The 21,590-nt window shown below is 37.4% G+C and overlaps 1 protein-coding gene across 1 annotated transcript; it reads left to right on the top strand.

Annotated features, from left to right (window-relative positions):
- The first annotated feature begins 16,552 nt into the window (after nucleotides 1–16,552).
- On the top strand, nucleotides 16,553–20,762 carry LOC147502795 (ALA-interacting subunit 3-like). Its single transcript, XM_086607652.1, has 8 exons — nucleotides 16,553–16,888; nucleotides 17,432–17,490; nucleotides 17,680–17,754; nucleotides 17,853–17,966; nucleotides 18,111–18,181; nucleotides 19,719–20,019; nucleotides 20,116–20,405; nucleotides 20,497–20,762. The coding sequence occupies exons 1-8, from the start codon at nucleotides 16,804–16,806 to the stop codon at nucleotides 20,549–20,551; spliced, it is 1,050 nt and encodes a 349-aa protein (XP_086463778.1). The 5' UTR covers nucleotides 16,553–16,803; the 3' UTR covers nucleotides 20,552–20,762.
- Nucleotides 20,763–21,590: the final 828 nt, after the last annotated feature.

Genomic DNA, 21,590 nt, shown 5'->3' with positions numbered 1-21,590 from the left:
TATCCCCTCTCTCTCTCTCTCGAACAATGGGTATTTTTTATTGGTGGTAAATTGGGTTTTTGATTGAGTTTATTGTTTTTGGATTTAGCGTGGTTTTTTTGTAATGGCATTTGGTTTAATTTGGTGCAGGAAATCAATAACCAAAATATTGGTTTTGGGTCTTTGGCACTTGAGGTTGAGGAAGAGCCTGCTCCATTACCCCAAAGTATGAATTAGAGTTGAATTAATAAATTTGTAATATTGGTAGGAAGTATGGACTCACCTTTTTATTATCTTTGGCTTGAGGACTGAAATCTACGTATGGCATGAGAAAATTGTGTGTTCCGTCTTCCTTATAGAATGTTTCTTTAGGGTGGATATATAAGGGGTTTCCCATCTCTCATTGGTTCATGGCACAATTTTGAGTCTAGGGGAAAGTTTTTCGCAGGGAATCGTTGCCAAAATATATGTGCTTCTGTAGAAAATTAAAATACACTTTTAGAATCCATAGCTTAGGTCATATCAAATATAATGTATTACTATTAAGTCATTAGTACTGCAATATTCGTATATTGATAAATTACCATCGTAAAATGCAATGATGGGGATTAATACTTTTTTTGATCCTACTATTCTTGCGAGGGGGGATGGTGTCAAAAGCCGCCTTGATCACAGGAGAGTGGGTATATAGGTGCTGTGTGATAAACAGCCTCTGGTTTGAAGTGATGATTTTAGTAGAATGGGCCTAAGAGATGCTAATATGGCTCAATTGAGTTTGAGGAGTGCAAATAGTAGTCCGAGGCCACATTAAGATCCCAAATGGCATCATCTCAAGCTTCTCATCTCCTTTAAGGCTTTAAATTGAAGTGTTGGGCTGAACTGCAGTAACATTTCTTCCAAGGGTAAAGAAGGTTACGCTGTTTCAAATATCCTTAGGCAAATTTTTTTTAAAATAGTATGTGTGGATGACTACATCAAAGCTCATTTACAACCGAAAATTGTGCCAAGCATGTTTGTTTAGTGATGGATGCAAATTGTGATTATAAATCTAATTATATAAAAGGTCAATAGAAAATCTTGGTTTTTATGCTGTTGTTAATTAGTGAGAACTTACTTCAGCATGATAGTATCTGATCCTTTTGGTGCTTTAGGTCCTATGTTGTCAGTTTGTCTTCTGTAGGATGTTTCTTTCTCTAGTGCTAAATAGTTTCCTATTGTACCTCAGGTTTCAGAAATGAACGTGTTTTTAGGCAAAGCTGGCACTACTGGGCTTGGGAAAGCAATAGAGGTTCTAGACACCCTTGGTAGTAGCATGACAAATTTGAACCTCAGTAGTGGATTTGTCCCATGGGTGGCAACAAAAGGAAACATAATATCAATATTGGCTTTTGAGGTTGCCAACACAATTGTTAAAGGTGCTACTCTTATGCAATCACTTTCAAAGGAGAACATAGAACATTTGAAAGAAGTGGTGCTTCCATCAGAAGGAGTTCAATGCTTGGTATCGAAAGATATGGAAGATCTCCTAAGGATTTTTGTTGCTGACAAGAGGTGTGTATTAGAAAATTTTCAATTTATTTTATTTTATTTTCTTTTTGTGTGTGAGTCCAGTTGCATAATTATCTATATTTTTCTTACCCTTTTCTAAAAGATTCAATTTCTTCTTTGCATTATATATAAACAGGGAAGAGTTGAAAATATTTTCAGGTGAAGTTGTCTGTTTTGGGAACCGGTGCAAAGACCCTCAGTGGCACAACTTACATCGTTATTTTGAGAAGTAATATGAATGGATACTATCTTACTTCAACTTTTATTGTTTTTTACCAGTAAATGCATTTTTCATGCTTTTGTCATCAATGTCTTCTTATTTTTTAGGATGGGTACAGAAGTTGTCACCCAAAAGCAACTGAAAGGAAGAAGCAGAAACAGTGATGCAACAACTGATGACCATGGTCTAGTATACATCTGTGAGTTTATAGATGAACATTGGGGAATTAGGTAAAATCCTAACTCTTCATATTATTTCAGTTGAGATATAATTCTAAATCTCCTGTGTAATTTCTTAGTAATTATACCATCTCGCATAAACAATCCCGTTGAATTGATTTTTTTTCCCCTTGAAAATTATGTTTGCGATATGGTTGAAACAATATATATTGGTGTTTGGTACTGATTAAGAACGTCTTTGTATTTCAAGATTGGCTTGGTATTGGATTAGTTGAACGGTGCTAAAATAATCAATGGAACTAAATCAACAGAGAAAATAACTGTCGCCAATCATGGTTTTCAATCTACAAACTCACGGTTTGTTCATTCTTCTTCTCTTACCTTCAATCAATTTCTAACACTTATATCAATTTCAATTTTGAGTGTTTAGTCAATCTATTAGGTCAAGTTTTTATTTAACCAGAGGAGTGAAACTTTACCATAAAAAAGAAAATGTTTATAGCTAATAGAAACTATTGATCACATCAGTACATAGAATTTCGTACTCTATAAGGGTACCTCCCTTCTCCACCACAGGTCCCAGGAACTTCGAGTCCAAACCAGATTTAGTTTTAATATAAGCCACAAGATTGTCCTGTTTTTCATTAAGAGCTAATGTTTTTGGGTTTAATCTATTTGCTTCTCATTGTTGGTACAGAACCAATCTATAAGCAATGCATACCCTTTCCAAAGTTGGAGACTACATGCTCTCAGAAGAACGAGGGTGACAAGGAGAAATAAATAACTATATATCGTTAATACATGCAGCGTCAATCTTTGGCACTAGCTGGTGGTGTTATTGCTCCAAATGTGTAAGCAAAAGTCCCTTCATGCTCTTACTTAGTCCATTTCACTTTACTTGATTGATAAGTTTAGGCCCTATTTTCAATGGTCATATTGTTTAAGAATTAAGAATGGATCCTACTACTATATTATTATGTTATCAAAAAAAAAAAAAAAAAAAAAAACTACTATGTTTATCTAGAAATAAGAGTTTGCTGAGTTGCACTAGGGTAATTACAACCCTTACAAGTGGCTTACATATAGTTGAATCCCTTGCAAGTTTTTATATGTTCTTTTACATGTCAAGAAGTGAAAACATGTTTCTAATTTAGAGTGTTTTTGCATAGAGATTTAAGTGTCTGATTTTTTACAAGGACGCAAAACAGGATTGTCCCTCTGCTTATTAGATATGCACCGTTTTAGTATTTGTTTTTGTTCATGTGATGTTTGATGCTCTTGGGGCAGAGCAGGTGCTATGATTTTGTTGAATTATCTACTCCTAATATTCACCAAGTTTGAGGTCTTATTAATATACATTTTTTCAAATAGGTGGATGACAAGAATGGAAAGATCATTGATTCATGCGTAAGTTAAGATTCCATTTATATTCTTCAAATTTGCATACAATTTGATAAAACTAAAAACTCTTTCTATGATCCACAAATACATATAAACAGTTATTATGCTTTACACGATTTGTAGATCAAACCGCTTGACCAAGTAACTTATATTTTGTTGCATTTGTTCTTGATCCTCGATAGCTATGCTGCTAGCAATATAGGCACAGTTAATAAATTGATATATGTTACACCTTTGACTGCTACTTAGTGCATATACTGTTTTCATCTAACAGCATAAAATTATGCATTTATTGCGTATGTTTAGGAGTTGTTTGTTTTAATTTTGGTGGTCGTTGGTTCTGACTTCGGTACTTTGGCATACTGTTATCAAATATATTCACTAGACTATTACACCTCTCACATTGTCGTTGGCGATGGAGGTATTGGAATTGGCATTAGAAGTAGTGTTGGTGTTGGGGCTGGTACTACCGTTGCTACCTGAAAATCTGCTTCCTCTTTGAAATTGATTTATAGAGTAATCTATACAGATATTGCTAGCACAATCTTAATAGTAAAACTGTGAGTTAGTGAGTGAGATCAAGTGTAATTTGTGCTCAACGCAATCTGTAATATGTGATGTGATGTGATGTGATTTTTATTTTTATTATTATTATTATTATTTTTAAGTGGAAATTTTATTTATACTGATAAGGATTTTTACAAATAATTAGGACAAGCGTGCAACAAGCTGCGCCGCAAGTCCTTTATGAATAGCAAATCCTATTCTTCTAAAAACAAACTCGTTAGAACCAGCTGTCATAACGTTATTGTCCATGACTTTCTGAAGTCTCTTGAGAAGCTCAACAGACTATTGTTCCAAGAAACCAAAAGTGTCGAAACTAAACGGAATGAAACAATGTTGGTTAGCCGTGCAAGCTTCCTCATGCTTCTCCATCTTCCCTGCCGCTGCTTTCTTAGCTGCTTCTCCCACCTCAAAGACTCCATTCCCAAGCCCTACCAATGGAGAGGCTCCAGTTATATCAACACATGCATGACTCCCCTCAGACCAACTGTATATCAACACATCCGTAGGCCGAAGTGTAGATCTTCCCTCATTCGGATCAGTGAGAAAATTCACAGGTGCCTCCTTCTTCACTTGTACCCCAGCCCTCCAAAATGCATCACATAAAATATCTCTGACATGATCATGTCGGTATTTGAAACCTGGAAAATGCCTACAATATGCTGCATGATATGGTCCCCGAAAGCATCTAGTCTACTCTTTTTGCAAACAGGGCATAAACCACCATCAGAGTACAAAGGAATCATGAGACGGTACCGGAGAATAGAACGATACTCCACCGACGACATACGCTGTCCAAGTCCCTCCATCGGATAGCAAGTAGAAAATCCTTAGCGTGTTCTAACTGCAAACATCCAATGACTGCTTTCTGATGAGAAGATAACACAAACTCCCTCTCAAGACCAGCAACAATCTTACTATAGAACGCTTCCGCCAAAACTTTTTGTGGTTTTGAGGGGATGGTAGTATTCCCAGCCATAGAACTGAGGTCAAAATTGGGTAGACAAAGACTTAATGCACTGCTAGCAACATCAAGAATCTCATCCAAAGGCACTGGCCCACAACTCCTAAGAATGTGGTTCTAAAGCTCAGAAGTCTGACAACGGGAGGCCACAAAAGCAAAAGTAGAGACATCAGTGGCACAATAAATACCTAACCCACCAAGACGTAATGGGAGTGTCGATAAACGCCATTGCAAATCACCGAAGTTTGGACTATCAGAAACCATAATACCCTGGAGAACACTACGGAGATGTCGATCAAAAGTCTTAGTTGCCTCTCTAAAAAGGGATGGTGGACAAGTACGAATCACAAATACCAACTTAGAAAGCCCAACACAAGCACGTAAGAGAGCGAACTCACACTGTGGATCATCTAATATAGCTAAACGGTCCATCAAAGTCGCAATCTTTTCAACACACTTGCAAGCAAGGCCCATGACAAAGGATGGATCAGTGCTGACCGCACCTCTAAGCAACCTGACTCCCTGCTGAGGACGAGACAAATCTGAAGGAAAGAGACTAGGAGTGGAGCGACGTGGATCCAATGATGGCCAAAATATCTCAGTTTTAGCCACATTAAGAACCAGCCCGTAATAAGGTCCTTCTTCTTGAATCATACCCAAAGCTGTCGCCACCTATTCTGTATCTCCAATCAGAGTCCCATCATCTAGATACCAAGCATGTAGTAACAACTGACAACTGGACTGGATCCGCAGAATCAGGGGATGCAACACCAATGCAAATAGAAGGGTACCCAAAGGGTCGCCTTGCTGGATTTTTTTTTTCTGTGAGATTTGAATGTATCTGTAACGTGGAGATGTATGTATGTTAGTTGCACTATATAAGTCGTGTATGAGGATTTTTAGGATGTTTGTATATTTATAGTTTTCTTCTTAGTCGAGGATTGGTTACTTGACTTAACCGGACATTGGTCGAGATGGTTAAGTAGCTGGTTCTACGAATCAGTATATCTTTTAGTAGTTGAATTTACGACTGAGGTATGAGGTTTTATATTTCTTATTAAATTTTTAGGTTATAACAAGTTTATATTTATGAAATGTCGAATATACAAATGAAACTCTGTCGAAATTTTACTAGAAAAGTCACGTATCTTAGGTATGTAATTGCATGAGATTTAGGGCGTTACAAAGTGGTATCAGTATACTAATATTGCATATACATTCCTGTTGAATTGAAATATTCTTCAACTACCTATGTCGATCACTTTGTTCTCTTTTAGCTTTTGATACATTTCCCTCCTAAAAAAGAAATTCGTAAATCCATGTTGTTCCCTGGACTTTGTAATAAACTTAATTTCTTATTGCAAAATCGTGTGTGTTAAGATTTATACCAATTTGGTCAATATTTTTGTTTGGCTTTCAGTTCTGTCATAGAGGTAGATATTGATTACACTTGAGGTATTATACATTTCTGTAATCCCTTTAAAATTTATACGCGCTTAACGGATTGTACCCTCATTTTAGGCCATTTAGGTGAATATGATTTCATTGCCAATTGCAGAACTTTGAAGTCACATCTCTTTCATTTGGGTCAACTGTGCCAAGGTAATATCATTTTCACACTATTAACGCTCCAGTGCCTTTCTTTTAACTTTGCACTTTGTTTATCTTAACCTTGCACTTTGTTTCTTCATCTCTGTTTTTAGACTGTAATAGTTTTACATTATATTGTAGGTTTATTATATGTTTTTGTTTATTTAATTTAGTTACATCCGAATTGTGTAACTTCTTTAGTTATCATACATTGTACCAGGCATTTACTAGGAGGTTCAGTTGACATAAACAAAACAAACATGTTTACAACATTCAGAGCTTTGCATTCAAAGGCTTTCGGAGGTAGGAGAGGCCACATTCAGATTTCAGCATTCAGAAGCTAAAAAAAACCAAATTGGTCCCTAACTCTAAATTTCAGACACGCCCACAGATAAAATGAGAGGCACATTGCATTCAGAGGCTAAAAAACCAAACGACCTCTAACTCTAATTTTCTGACACACCCATAGATAAATGAGACGGTATTCACAACAACATACCCTTCCAAGTGACTAGAGAATAATATCATAACTTCAATTACATTCAGATGACAAACATTTGTGTGGTGCAAATGTGACTTATCTTAGCCCAACCCGGTCTCGAAAATAACTGCCTCAAGGACAAGCTCTTAAAGTTGCATCTACTTCGAAAGACTATAGATCGAATTTAGCTGTCATGTATAACAGTTTCCTGAAGTAGTCCTAAGTACAAGGAATTGATGGAGCAAATGTCAATCTCCAAAACAGGTAATCTGAATGATCAAATTGACTTGGGAATTTAAAGAAATTACATTTTTGTTGTGATAACTATTATTTGTCTCAATATTTCAATATTGCAAATGGTGCAATATGGTGTACAAACAAACATTCATTGTCACCTATATCATGATATTCATCTAGATTTGAAATTGACATCGATTTGTCTTTCGCTACTACTGATGTATCAGCCAGAAAAAATATACGCATTACACGTACTAGCTCAAGGTTTGAGAGCTTGCAATCTCTTAAAAAAAATAGAAAAACATAAACTCTTCAAACAAAGTATGCAATGAATCATTAGCTATATATATATATAATTTATTCAAGTAAACTTTAGGCTTTTGAGTCATTAGCTATCTATGTAGCAAGTCCGGCCATAGGCCGGGCCAAATGGCTAGTTTCAAAAAATATTGAGAAGCAAAATTCGGGTAGAAAATCAGAGTAGCTATTACATATAATGCCCCAATGGGTATTCATGTTTTATATTTTTCCTAGGAAAGAAAGAGTACATTAAATTTTAGAAAAGTAACATTAACATTACAGGTGTTGTTAGCAGGGTGTTGAGCTAAGTCATCCTGCTAACAGACTCATCATTCAAATCTTAAATAACTTCTATTTTATACCTCCCACTTATCCATCTATGGGGGTCGATCAGCATAAGCAACATAAAAGTCATTCTCAAGAGTAGATCCAAACTTTGCTACCGGCATTGCTGGGAAATTTGCCTCTCTAAATGTATGAGATATAAAATAGTAGTGTAGTCGATCACCTGATACAAAAGCCTTGACATCACCTGATACAAAAGCCTTGACTGCTGCTTGCGAGTAAGATTCTATCCAGAGTGACGACCAACCATAGTTATTAAATGCAACTTCAACACTCTCTACAATAGCATGGCATTTTGTTGTGTAGTTAGTTTTAATGGCTATTTTAGACAGAACCAATAAAAATTGACCTACATTATCCCTAAAAGTGTTGGCTTTATCCCTCACATGAGGAGTAAAGGATTTCATTCTGTATGGAAATGTTAGAGCCCGACCCGCGCCCAGATTGGCCTTGACCAAGGCGCAACCCACGCCCATGCCGTAGAAGACTTCCGATTACTTTCGGTAGATGCCAGCTCGACTTGTGCTTGCGACTTTAACCTCATGACCAAGTCTATTTTCAGAAGAAATTGGGACCGCGAGTTTCCAATAAGAGCTAGAGTTTTTTGCAAAACCTAACACCCAGAAAACACAAGAGAGGCAACACAAAAGTCAAAGAAAACCCAATCTTGAAAGCTATTAAGATTGAGATATAACATTTACAGAGAGACAATCCTGTAAAGGGATAAAAGTGATCTAGTAAGGTGAGAGACTGAAAGGAGAGATTGTAATCTTCCTTCCCACTTTATATAAAGAACAAGCTCTTATGGAAGTAGGCACTATTGGCCGAACCATGGTAAATCTTTGTGTTGTGGTTTGCTTTTACTGCTTTACATTATTATCTGTTATTAATAGTTGTTTAGCGAGTTGGGCATGTTAGTATAGGTTGTAGTTGATAATTAGAATTTGTCTGGAGTTGGATTGTGTTCAAATACAAGTTATCTGTATAGTGGGGGAATCGATTGACATTGGTATAAACCCCAACAAGTGGTATCAGAGCCTTGGTTAGATTAGCCTAGGGTGTTATCCAAATCTTGGTTGGAAGGTGTTTGAAAAAACTCCTGAGAGAAGATTTGAGTTTAAATAACTTGTAGAGATAGACAAGTCCGTGAACACTCGCATGACGAGTCTGAATAGGAAGAACTACACCATCTGGAAAGCCAAGATGGAAGACTTGCTATACTGCAAGGACTTGACACTGCCCATTGAGAATGGGGGAGTAAAACCAGAAGACTGATGAGGCTGAGTGGAAAAAGCTTGACAGAAAAGCGATTGGATACATTCGACAGTGGATTGACGATAGTGTCTTTCACCATGTGTCCCAAGAGACTACAGCCTTCAGCTTGTGGAAGAAACTCGAAGACCTTTATGAGAGGAAGTCGGGTGGAAACAAAGTGCTAGTCGTTAAGAAGTTTGCTGACACGAAGTACCAAGAAGGTTTTTCAATGTCTGAACATCTTAACGAATTATAGAATACCATCAATCAGATGCATTTGATGAAGATTGATTTGGGAGACGAAGTTGAAGCTTTGTTTCTATTAGGCTCTCTACCCGAAAGTTAGGAGACATTAGCAGTCTCTCTACACGGAGCAGCCAAAGATGGAATTGTTACCATGGAGATGGCTACCACGTCTTTGTTGAATGAGGAGACTAGAAGGAGTTCAAAAGGCAGCTCCTCTCACTCAGAGATCCTTTTCACAGAGAAATGGGGGAGAGGTAAAAGCAGAAAACCATCTCGTTCTAGAGGTGATGACATAAGTAAATCTAGGGGTGAAGCTAGAACTCCTAAGGCAGAGAGGCAATGCTACTATTGTTCCACCAAGGATCACTTCAGATATGAGTGCAGAACACTGAAGAGGGATGAGAAGAATAACTGTGTACATGAAGACATGGTGCAGAGAAACAGAAACATAGGTAGAGATACTACCGCACTAGTAGACGACCTAGTGGGAATTGTGTTAGATTGTGGTGTGTGTTGTCTTAATACCTCATGTTAGGATATAGAGTGGGTGATAGATACAGGAGCATCCTATCACGTCACACTGCACAGGGGATTCTTCACTACCTACATCTGTGGTGACTATGGTGAAGTGAGGATGGGTAACAGCGGCGTCTCGAAGATTATAGGCATTGGTGATGTTCATATAGAAACCAATGTCTACTACACCTTGACACTCAAGGATGTAAGACATGTCCCTGACATTCGGTTAAGTCTAACTTCGGCTGGGAAATTAGATGACGATGGTTTTGTAAACTCGTTTGGTAATGGGGTATGGAAACTAAGCAGATGTTCCATTGTAGCAGCCAGAGGGAAGAAAACTTTCTCTCTTTACAAAACACAGGCTAGTTTGTGTAAAGCAGAAGTGAATGTGAATGTGAAGAAGAAGAAGCTTCCTCCTCGGCGTGGCACAAGAGGCGCGGTCATATGGGCATAAAAGGGATGGAAGTTCTTGCTAAGCAAAAGGCCTTGCCAGACATCAAAGGTACACATTTAAATACATGTACTCACTGTTTGGTAGAAAAGCAACACAGGGTGTCTTTCCAAAGATTCCCGTCTCACAGAAAGGACAATGTCCTTGAACTAATGCACACAGACTTATGTGGTCCTATAAAAGTGAAGTCCCATGGGGGAGCTTCATACTTCGTGACCTTCATTGATGATGTGTCAAGAAAGATATGGACCTATAGCCAAGGATGAAGTACTTGGCGTGTTTGAGAAATTCCACAGCATAGTGGAAAGAGAGACTGGGAAGTTTTTGAAGTGTATTCGCTCAGATAATGGGGGTGAGTACATTGGGCCGTTTGAAGAGTATTGCCAGAGTCATGGGATTCGTCATGAGCAGACCGTTCCCAAGACACCGTAATAGAATATAATAGCAAAGAGAATGAATCGTACCATTGTAGAGAGGATGAGATGCATGCTATCTCACTCTAAGCTACCTAGAACCTACTGGGTAGAAGCAATGCGTACAGCCGTGCATGTGATCAACCTATCGCCGTCGAAGCCTCTGAATAGTGACTATCTAGAGAGAGTATGGTCAGGTAGAGATGTTGATTATAGATACTTGAGGGTATTTGGGTGTAGGGCATTTGTACATATTCCGAAGGATGAGAGATCTAAGCTTGATGACAAAGCCAAGTAGTGCATTTTTCTAGGTTATGGAGATGAAAAGTTTGGTTACATACTCTATGATCCGATTAACAAGAAGGTAATCCGAAGTCGAGATGTTGTGTTCCTAAAAGACCAAACCATAGCAGACTTTGAGGAAGGTGAGAAGCTACAGGCGTTCACCAATGATCTTGTTGATTCAGAACCAGAAGTTCCTATTGTGGAACGTGCAGAAGGCATTGAGAATGCAGAGAACCATGAGCCTGAAGCTCATGATGAGAATCATATTGCTCATGATGGGATAGAACCTATTGGTATAGAAGATGCAGATGAGATGCATGAACCACCACCAGAGCAAGCAGAAGTGCATCCTCTTGAGGCACCAGCAGATGGGGCAAGGAAGTCAGACAGAGAGAGACTAGTTTCAACTAGGTATCCACCACATACGTACGTGCTACTATCGGATGGTGGAGAACCTATGTACTATCAAGAGGCACTTGAGGGTACATACAAGGAGAAGTGGTTGAAGGTCATGCATGACAAGATGGATTCTTTGTATAAGAATCACACTTATGAGTTAGTTGAGAAATCGCAATGACGAAAAATTCTCAAGAATAAGTGGATATACAAAGTCAAGCATGAGGAGAACAATCCTCACCCAAGGCACAAAGCTCGCCTTGTTGTGAAGGGATTCGGTCAAAGGAAAGGGATTGATTTTGATGAGATTTTCTCTCCTGTAGTGAAGATGACTTCTATCCGGGTGGTATTGGGTATGACTGCAAGTATAAATCTAGAGGTTGAGCAGCTAGATGTTAAGACAACTTTTTTTCATAGAGACCTTGAAGAAGATGTCTACATAGACCAGCCAGAAGGGTTTGAGGTCAAAGGCAAGGAGCACTTAGTATGCAAGCTGATAAAGAGCTTGTATGGGTTGAAGCAAGCACCGAGGCAGTGGTACATAAAGTTTTATTCCTTTATGGCGAAGTAAGGATATAAGAAGTCTACTTCTGATCATTATGTATTTGTTCAGAGATTTCCAAATGGGGATTTCAGTGCTATTATTGTATGTGGATGATATATTGATAGTTGGCCCAAACATTAACAAGATATCCAGGCTAAAGAAAGACTCGAGTAAGTCCTTTGAGATGAAGGATTTGGGTCAAGCAATGATAGTTGGCCCAAACATTAACAAGATATCCAAGCTGAAGAAAGACTCGAGTAAGTCCTTTGAGATGAAGGATTTGGGTCAAACAAAGCAGATACTTGGGATGTGGATCACTCGTGACAGAAAGAGTGAGAAATTATGGCTTTCTCAAGAAAGCTACATTGAGAAGGTGTTGAAGAGATTCAACATGGATCAAGCGAAGCCAGTCAATTATCTACTTGGTGGCTAGTTCCACATGAGCAGAGTTAGATGGAAAAGATTCCTTATGCATCCGCAGTGGGCAGCTTGATGTACGCAATGGTGTGTACAATACCGGATATTGCTTTTGCTGTTGGTGTTGTAAGCCGATTTCTGTCAAATCCGGGGAAGGAGCATTGGGAAGGTGTTAAGTGGATATTAAGATATCTCAGTGACACTTCCAAATCGTGTTTGTGCTTTGGTGGAAGTAAGCCCTTACTTGAAGGCTACACTGATGCAGATCGACATGGCAGGTGATTAGGGGTGGAATTTGAGCCGAGTAGCTTGGGCTTGGCTCGTTTAAGCTTGGCTCAAGCTCGTTCATTTAACTAAATGAGCCAAACTTGAGCCCATATTATAGCTCGCTTAATAAACGAAAGCGGGGGTGAAGCTCAGCTCAATAAGCTCAAATACCATCATCACAGTGTAAAATAGTCGAGCTACTCGGGCTTGGCCCAGGCTCTGCTCATTTAAGCTTAGCTCGGACTCGTTCATATAATATATGAGCCAAGTTTGAGCTTATATTAAAGCTCGTTTAAATAAACTAGTTGAGCCGAGCTTAGTGAAACTCGGCTCGATTAGCTCGAATTCCACCCCTACAAGTGATGTTGACTCGATGAAGTCCACCTCTGGTTATCTGGTTACTTTTGTAGGGGGAGCAGTTTCTTGGCAATCAAAGTTGCAAAAGTGCGTTGCCCTCTCCACTACGTGAAGCCGGTATATATGCGTGCCCACCGAAAGTGTTGCAAAGAGTTGTTATGGATGAAGAGGTTCTTCAACGAACTAGGGCTAAAGCAGAAACAGTTTGTAGTTCTATGAGACAGTCAAAGTGCAATCCATTTGAGCAAGAATCAGAGTTTTTATTCTAGATCCAAGCACATACATGTGCGTTATCACTGGATTAGAGAAATACTCGAAGACAAGCATTTGTGTATCGAGAAGATCCATATCGACAAGAACGGGTCGGATATGATGACCAAAGTCTTATCGAAAGGTAAGTTTGATGTTTGTTATGCTATTGTCGGAATGGCAGCACACTCCTCCTGTTGATTTGGAAATTGCATGGAGGAAGCCCCCCTCACTGTTCGGGAGGGGGAGATTGTTGGCTTTATCCCTCACATGAGGAAGAAAGGATTTCATTCTGTGTGGAAATGTCGAGGCTAGCGACCAGCGCCCTAGATTAACCTTGACGACGCCACCCCGCTTGCCTGCCGTAGAAGACTTCCAAGACTTCGGTGAGAGACCCGCGCTCGACTTGTGCTTGCCCTAGGCACGACCCGCGCCCAAGTCTATTTTCAGAAGAAATTGGGATTGCGAGTTTCCAATAAGAGTTAGAGTTTTTGGTAAAACCTGACACCCAGAAAACACAAGAGAGGCAGCACAAAAGTCAGAGAAAACTCAATCTTGAAAGCTATCAAGATTGAAAGATAACCTTTACAGAGAGACAATCCTGTAAAGAGATAAGAGTGATCTAGTAAGGTGAGAGACTGAAAGGAGAGATTGTAATCTTCTTTCCCACTTTATATAAAAAACAAACTCTTGTGGAAGTAGACACCATTGGCCGAACCACGATAAATCTCTGTATTGTGGTTTGCTTTTACTGCTTTTACATTATTATCTGTTGTTAATAGTTGTTTAACGAGTTGGGCATGTTAGTATAGGTTGTAGTTGATATTTAGAATTTGTTTGGAGTTGGATTGTGTTCAAATATAAATTATCTGTGTAGTGGGAAATCGATTGACATTGGTATAAACCCCAACAAAAAATAGCCCCTAATCCAGCACGACCAGCATTAGCTTGAGCTTCTCCATTTGTATTGATTTTGATTGTGTTTCCACTAGGTGCATACCACGGAATTTTTTTTAATTGTTGGTGAGATGCCTGACTTCCAATTAAAACAAGGTATCCATGCGGGAAGGGAATAGGGGAGAAACGGATATAAAGGATGTAAACCAAAACCATTAATAAGTTCAATCCTTCTCGTGTCCATATCATATAAATGATGTAAGAATGCGTTCTTATTTTCGGTTGCAACCACAAGCTTACGATTTGATGGATGACACGCAAGTACATAGACGACGATCATTGGAGTCTTCGCCCTTACTATATCTCATGTCCATATGATATAAGTGATATATATACATCTCTGGATAGTGGATACCCTTCCCTCACTGGCTAACATAACCTCGTTATTTAATGGATGAAATGCAAGTGTAACAAAGTTTTTTCTTTTTCGCTACAAAAAGTGTAACAAAGTGAGATACTTATGCTATTTTTATTTACAATTATGGAGACCATACTGAGCTTTGGTTTTGTTTTTTTTTTTTTTTTTTTTCTAAAGTCTTAAAGTCTTAAAACCGGTCGCTCGAGTTCCATAATTAATATAATTTTTTTGGATTCTAATTGTAATTGGTAATTGTAATTATGTAGGAAAGGCTCATATATTTTTTTTAATAGGAAACTAGTATTTGCCCGTGCCGTACGACACATATACGCGCGCCTTCGGTGCTCCCGACACACATTCGCCCCCGTAAGACATAGATAAGCGCACTAATTGTAATTCGTAATTGTAATTATGTAGAAAATGCTCATATATTTTTTTAATAGGGAATAATTATGTTATTTAACTGACATTAGAAAGGTTTTTTCTAAATTATTAACAAGGGAAATTGGGAATAATTATATAATTTAATTGATATTAGGAAGGTTTTTCTAAATTATTAATAAATAGAGGATTTTATATAATTTAAGTGATATTAGGGAGATTTTTCTAAATTATTAATAAATAGGGGGTTTGTTCTAATTTTTGTGAGAGAGGTGTTTCGAAATTAAGCAACTATGGAGATTACAAATTGCCTACTCGACAGGGGAGAGAGATTCCTAAATACCGACTATCATATAGTGTAGAGATTTATTTTTTTCTGAATTTTGCTGGTAATTGATTTATCAAGCATTGAGTACTTATACTATGCTTGAAAGACCAGTCAACACCACCAATAAGAGCCCATACACATGTACAAGTAAAATTGCCAGTGTTATCAGACCCAGCAATTTGTCATGGTGAACCAGCGATCCGATCACCAAACCGAATTGGGTCACATAGTAGATCGTTTAAGCAGTTGATCCCGACCAAATCCGGTTAACTCATATGAGCGTCCATAACTAATTTTAGACATTATGAAATTTTATTAAACAAGCTAGGATCTCTACTATTACACCACAACAGTTTTTCTTGATAGTTATTAACTATATAAGAAATATAAATAACATTTAAGAGTAAACTAGTAAAGAAAAATTTTAATTTTAAAAAACATAACCTATATAGACTCGAATTTTGGTTTATTGGAAAATGAAATGACTCGAAGACCACCTGGGCTACTAATGAGATTGTTAAAATGTATATACTAAGTGAATTATATAATATTTTCAACTTAAGTATTGACCTACTAGTTGAACTAGTGATACACTGGTCGAACCGATGGCCCAATGACCCAGTTCTTTTGCTGGGTCAGCATCCAGAACTCCAAACTGGGTCTGATAACTATGAAAATTGCTGAGTCAGTAAAGCTCACTGTCCCAGCCGTTAATCCCCAGTGTTGACATCTTGACGTCTGGTATCGTCGTTGTGAGTGGCCAACACACTGACTCCGCGTTCCAGATGGATAGAAATATCATTGCAAACAATCAACTAGAAATAGATGCATAAACAGCAATGATATTCCAATACGCAACTAGAAATATCATTGCATATTGGAATTAAAATTTTAAGCTCAAAATAGATTCATAAACAATGTGCACCCAATTTACAGTTTAAAACAACAAACATAGGGCAGTACCAAAGTAGCACTCATACATAATGCTTTTTGATTCTTATTTGTCATGTTCTTTTCTTTTTCGTGAAATATATTAAACCCACACAATTTGTACCGTTTTTAAATAAACTCTGTATATTTCGGCACTCCGTTCTTGTTTTATTTGACCAACATTCATTTATTTGCAGATTTTGATTTAGTCTACAGTCAACAATTTCAATTATAATAAAAGAAAAAAAAAATTCAACACCTTCTAGTAGTACTGACGTGTCCAAATCTGAAGTACATTTCGTACCGAAACGTTGAAAGTTTCAAATACTCTTAAAAAAACCGAAATACCAGTTAAAAGAGAATCATTAACAGGCAACCGCGTTTGTCTACTTATAAACTGAGTCTTTTCTTTATTTCGTTGTCTTGTTTTGCTTAAAAGTAAAAACTAAAACAAACGTTACAAGGCCGGCCCAGCAAAGAAAAATAGTAGAATCCTTGAATCTCTTCTTCTTCTTCGAACTCTTCTTCGTCTTTGAAAGTCAAACAAAGACGCCTTTTTAAAAAGCCTTCAACAACAAATAACAGCAACACTGCAAGAAAAAAAAAGAGCCCACCCCTTCTTTCTCTCTATCTATCTTTCTCGATGAGTTCGAACACTGCATCTAGTTCAGCAGTTACTGGATCGGCTGATTCTGCTGCGCCCAGAAGGAATTCTAAACGACCCAAGTGTAATATTCTTGTTAAAATTTTATATTTTTGTTATTTTTTTTTTGTTTTAATTCATTTATGAGTGCCCAGGTGAAAACTTGAGATGCCCAGAGGTTAAAATCTGTTAAAGATTTGTTCTTTTTTAGTTTTGAAACTTGGGGTCTGTTTAAATGGTGTGTTTTTTTTGTTGGTATTTGATCTTTCTATGGTGTTGACTTTTGATCAATTTACTTCCTAGTCCTTTTAACTTATTTTTATGTGCTTAGATGTGAATTCCCACTTTGTTGGAACTATAATTAACTGAAATTCACAAATACCTTACTAGTTGAATTTAGAATATACTTGATGAAACTGTCCACCTAGTATGTTTTGTCCTAAATGTTTTAGCTTGTGACGACTCCTTGATATTGGGTTGAATCTATATGCCATTTTGTAATGCTTTAAAGGCTTGGTTGCCCCAGGTTTGAGCAGGTTTATTGGTATGCTTTTGTATGAAATTTTCTTTTCTCCAGCAAAATGCTCTATTGTCCTGATTAACTCACATAATTTCATTTACTTATCAGACTCAAAGTTTACTCAACAAGAGCTTCCGGCTTGCAAGCCAATCCTCACACCTCAATGGGTAAGGAAATGTACAATACTGTTCTATAACATTACTAAAAACCTTTAGCAATTTCTCTAAGATATCATACGGTAGAAGTCACTGGTATTCTTTCATTTTTATTGTATTTTTTAGTTTTATTTTATTTTTTAGTTTTTTTACAAAAAAAGGTGAAGATAGTTCATCTAACAAGTGCCATATTTCTTACAGGTCATCTCTACGTTCATGCTTGTTAGCTTTGTCTTCATCCCAATTGGCGTTGTTTCTCTGCTTGCATCTCGCGATGTATGTTTCTTAAAAGTTAATTGAAGTTTTGTCACTTTTTTTTTTTTTTTTTGCTTGCTTTTTTAAGTCCGCTTTGAATGATCTTTTTTCATTTCCAGGTTGTGGAAATTGTTGAGCGTTATGATATTAAGTGCGTACCAAATAATTGGACAGGAAGCAATGTTGAATTTATTCAGAGTGCAGAAAACAAGTCCTGCACCATACAACTAACAGTAAGTTCCATTATGTGGCAATTTGTGTTTGTTTTCTTACAGTATTGATCTGCAGCATTAATGTTGTAACTCTTGAACAATATCAAAGGAAGACACCCAGAAAAGACAGCTGAATGTAATTTTAATGACTATTTTTTTTTTCAGGTTAAAAAGCATATGAAGCAGCCTATATATGTGTATTATGAACTAGATGACTTCTACCAGAATCATCGGAGGTATGAAATTCCTTCTTTTTTTTTTCTCCGTTTGTTGTTCAAACTGTTTCTTTTATTAAGCTGCAGATATGTGTGCAGGCGTAGATAAAAATTTGAGAAGAACATTCACATTCATTTCCTTCCAAAACTTGGAATATATTACCTATCAAAACTGAAGTCTTTAATTACAGTTTGTAGACCTACATTGAACTAGAGGGTGCACATGCCGTTTGATTGTGTTCCTCATGCTGATTCTATTTTTAATTAACACAAGATAAGTTTCTTTTTCTCAAAATTTGAAGTTACATTTTGACATCATTCAAGAGGAAAAGAAAAAAAACTTGCAAGTATTATCTATTATCAAATGGACATGAGTGACACGGTTAAAACTTCATTGTAGCGCTCAATATTCTTTTAAGTAGTAGAGACTGCAACCACTAGAATCCCAGGATTGTTACAATTGTAGTTTTTTGGACTTATTATATCTTAAATTCTGTGACATTCAGTAATTTGTAGAAGGTAAAAGATTTTCATATGTTGATAGAAGGCAAATTAAAACTAATACAAGAAAAAAGTAGTTAGCTGAAAACGCCTTATTGGTGATCTTTAGAAGTGGGGCCATAAATATTGTTACCCATTGTTGTCAACGACGTGAACTCCAGTTAAAATCTAGGTTACATGGACACGGCAGATTCTGGAAAAAATGTGTGTCGACACGGATACGCGTGTTGACACGGCTAAAAACGTTCAGATACGGCAGTAGATGGGAGAGAGAGAGCAGGAGAGGAGATGGGAGAGAGAGCCGTACCTGATTGTTGTCGAGTAGGAGATGGGAGAGATGCTCTAGAGAGCAGCCGCCAGCAGAAAAGGAGATGGGAGAGAGAGATTGTTTGTTTTTAAGCCCTAGTGGGCCTTTTAATTGGGCTTGTAACTTAATGTTTAAAAAGACTTCAGTCTGCCTTATATTATGGACAGACATTTCAAAAACAAATTGGGCCAATAAAACAGTCAAGTTTGTAACTATGTAAGTTCTTGAACTTTGTAAGCTCATTTTATATTTCTATTTCATTAGTTTAATATTTTTAATATTTGTTTTGTATGTAAGACTTTTCTCCCCTATTTATTATTGTTTTTCTGAAAAAATTTCTAATTTATAATTATTAAAAAAAAAAATTATTCCTATCCGTGTCCCCGTGTCGATCTTCAACTGCTCGCCGTATCTGACACCCCGTATCCGTGTCGGACACTGACACGCGTGCCGTGTCAATGTAACCTAGTTTAATATTAACCAGAGTTAGCATGTTGATTTCCAAGCTATAGTTGATCTAGCCCTTATAAAAGAGTGTTATAGTGAACTTTTCCAAGCTAACTATGCAGGATGCAGTAGCCAATTGATTGTTGTTACAACTCTCACCTTTTAACACAGATAATAATAAAAACTTAGATCTCTTCCCAGTTTATCTGAAATTGTACTGATTTGATTAGAAAAACTTTTATGCCCCGTCCATCATTTTTTCCAAGACCGAGGATTGAATTCTATGACAATTTTGTAATCCAGGTACGTCAAGAGTCGAAATGATGCACAGTTGAATAACCGCAAGGAAGAAAATACAACCGATGGTTGTGATCCCGAGGATAAACTAAGTAATGGTCTGACAATTGTGCCTTGCGGCCTCATAGCTTGGAGCTTGTTCAATGACACATACAGCTTTTCTCGAAATAACCAACAAATAACAGTGAACAAGAAGGATATTTCGTGGAAAAGTGACAGGGAGAGTAAGTTTGGGAAAAATGTTTTCCCCAAAAATTTCCAGAATGGAACACTTATTGGTGGTGCCAAACTGGATGCATCTGTACCGGTAAGTCGTTCTGCCTCTGTACCTCAGGAAACAGTACCATAAGATGTCAGGCGATGGAATAAAGCTGATCTTGTTCAAATTTGTTTTGTGTAACAGCTTAGTCAGCAGGAGGACCTTATTGTTTGGATGAGGACAGCAGCCCTCCCTAATTTCAGGAAATTGTATGGGAAGATTGAGGTGGACCTCCAGGCAAATGAACAGATAAATGTTACCTTGGACAATAACTATAACACTTACAGCTTCAGTGGGAAGAAGAAGCTTGTGCTTTCAACAACAAGCTGGCTTGGGGGCAAGAATGACTTTCTTGGGATTGCATATCTCACAGTTGGTGGAATGTGCTTTACTCTGGCAATGGCTTTCGCTATTGTGTACTTGGTCAAGCCTAGGTCAGATAACATATAAATATCTTACAGACAACCAATTCCCAGATTGTTATTTAATATTGTCATCTAACTGTTATAACTTACTATTTTGCAGGAAGCTTGGAGACCCTTCATATTTATCATGGAACAGAAATCCTTCAGGTCACTAAAACATGAGCCTTTGCAATGGTTTCTCCACACAGTTAAATGTATTATCTTGTGTATGGCTTGAATATATGTGATATTTATGTATCCGGAATGCTTCTTTGCTCCAAAGCATTCCATTTACTGGGACCTAGAATTTTTGTGAAGTCGTGGTCATAGTCTCAAGAGCATGTAAACTTTCAGTGACAGAATTTACACAGGTTTTCTATTCTTTCATTTCATTTCTGGAATACCACATTTTGAGGGGTTGACTAACTAGGAAGCATTGGAGTGCCCCTCATTTGCTTGTAAAACTAAAGCGTTAAGTCTAGTTGATCTATAGAATTCTGATGACATTATGTATAATAGTTTTGAACGGTATGTACCCTCTGGATGGGATGAAGCGTAATATGATCTCGATCTATCTGCTTCTGCGTGCCATTGAATCTTGACAGATCCGTTTCGTACTGGAGCTTTCGTAGAATTATAGCACCAGTGAATATAAATTTTACTATAGAAGAAGACATAAAAAATAACTGAATAAAAACGTTTAGATATTATGATTGTGCCTTGTTTGGTTTGGGGAATGTGAATTCGTCGATAGTGGTGCTGAAAATAGTAGAGGACGTCCGTTTTAATTACTTCCAAAATCAAAAGAAGTTGCAGTTCTGAGTTGCTAGCTCACTAGACAACGAAGATTTCTATGGAAAGCACTATTTTGCTATCTTCCTACACACCTGAACGGCTGAACTCCTCTTTACAACCTCAATTGCCGTTAATCAACATTCATTATTGCTCAATCACTCCTTATTACTTGGAATCGAAGGGCCGTTATTCAACATTCATTATTGCTCAATCACTCCTTATTACTTGGAATCGAAGGGACCATTAACCAACTCTTTGGAAGAACAGGTTGGTATGATACGCACCTAACAGTCAAATTATTCTTTTGTGTTGAGAGGGTTAAGTGCAACACGTGAAGAATGCGCATTAGTGATATTATATGTGCAAAAGTTATGTTTGTTATGCAAACGATTGATTGCTTTACTGGCTTTCTTTGCAAGA

This window comes from Coptis chinensis, chromosome 4, assembly GCF_015680905.1.
Source record: "Coptis chinensis isolate HL-2020 chromosome 4, ASM1568090v1, whole genome shotgun sequence".
Lineage (NCBI taxonomy): Eukaryota > Viridiplantae > Streptophyta > Magnoliopsida > Ranunculales > Ranunculaceae > Coptis > Coptis chinensis.
The sequence above is the reverse complement of the archived record's forward strand: the minus strand, read 5'-3'. Positions and strand labels throughout refer to the sequence as shown.

Coding starts and splice junctions, on each gene's coding strand:
- LOC147502795 (XM_086607652.1), top strand. CDS start 16,804: ATGAGTTCGAACACTGCATCTAGTTCAGCAGTTACTGGATCGGCTGAT. Junction 18,182..19,718: donor TTCTACCAGAATCATCGGAG/GTATGAAATTCC, acceptor TTTGTAATCCAG/GTACGTCAAGAGTCGAAATG. Junction 20,406..20,496: donor GTGTACTTGGTCAAGCCTAG/GTCAGATAACAT, acceptor ACTATTTTGCAG/GAAGCTTGGAGACCCTTCAT.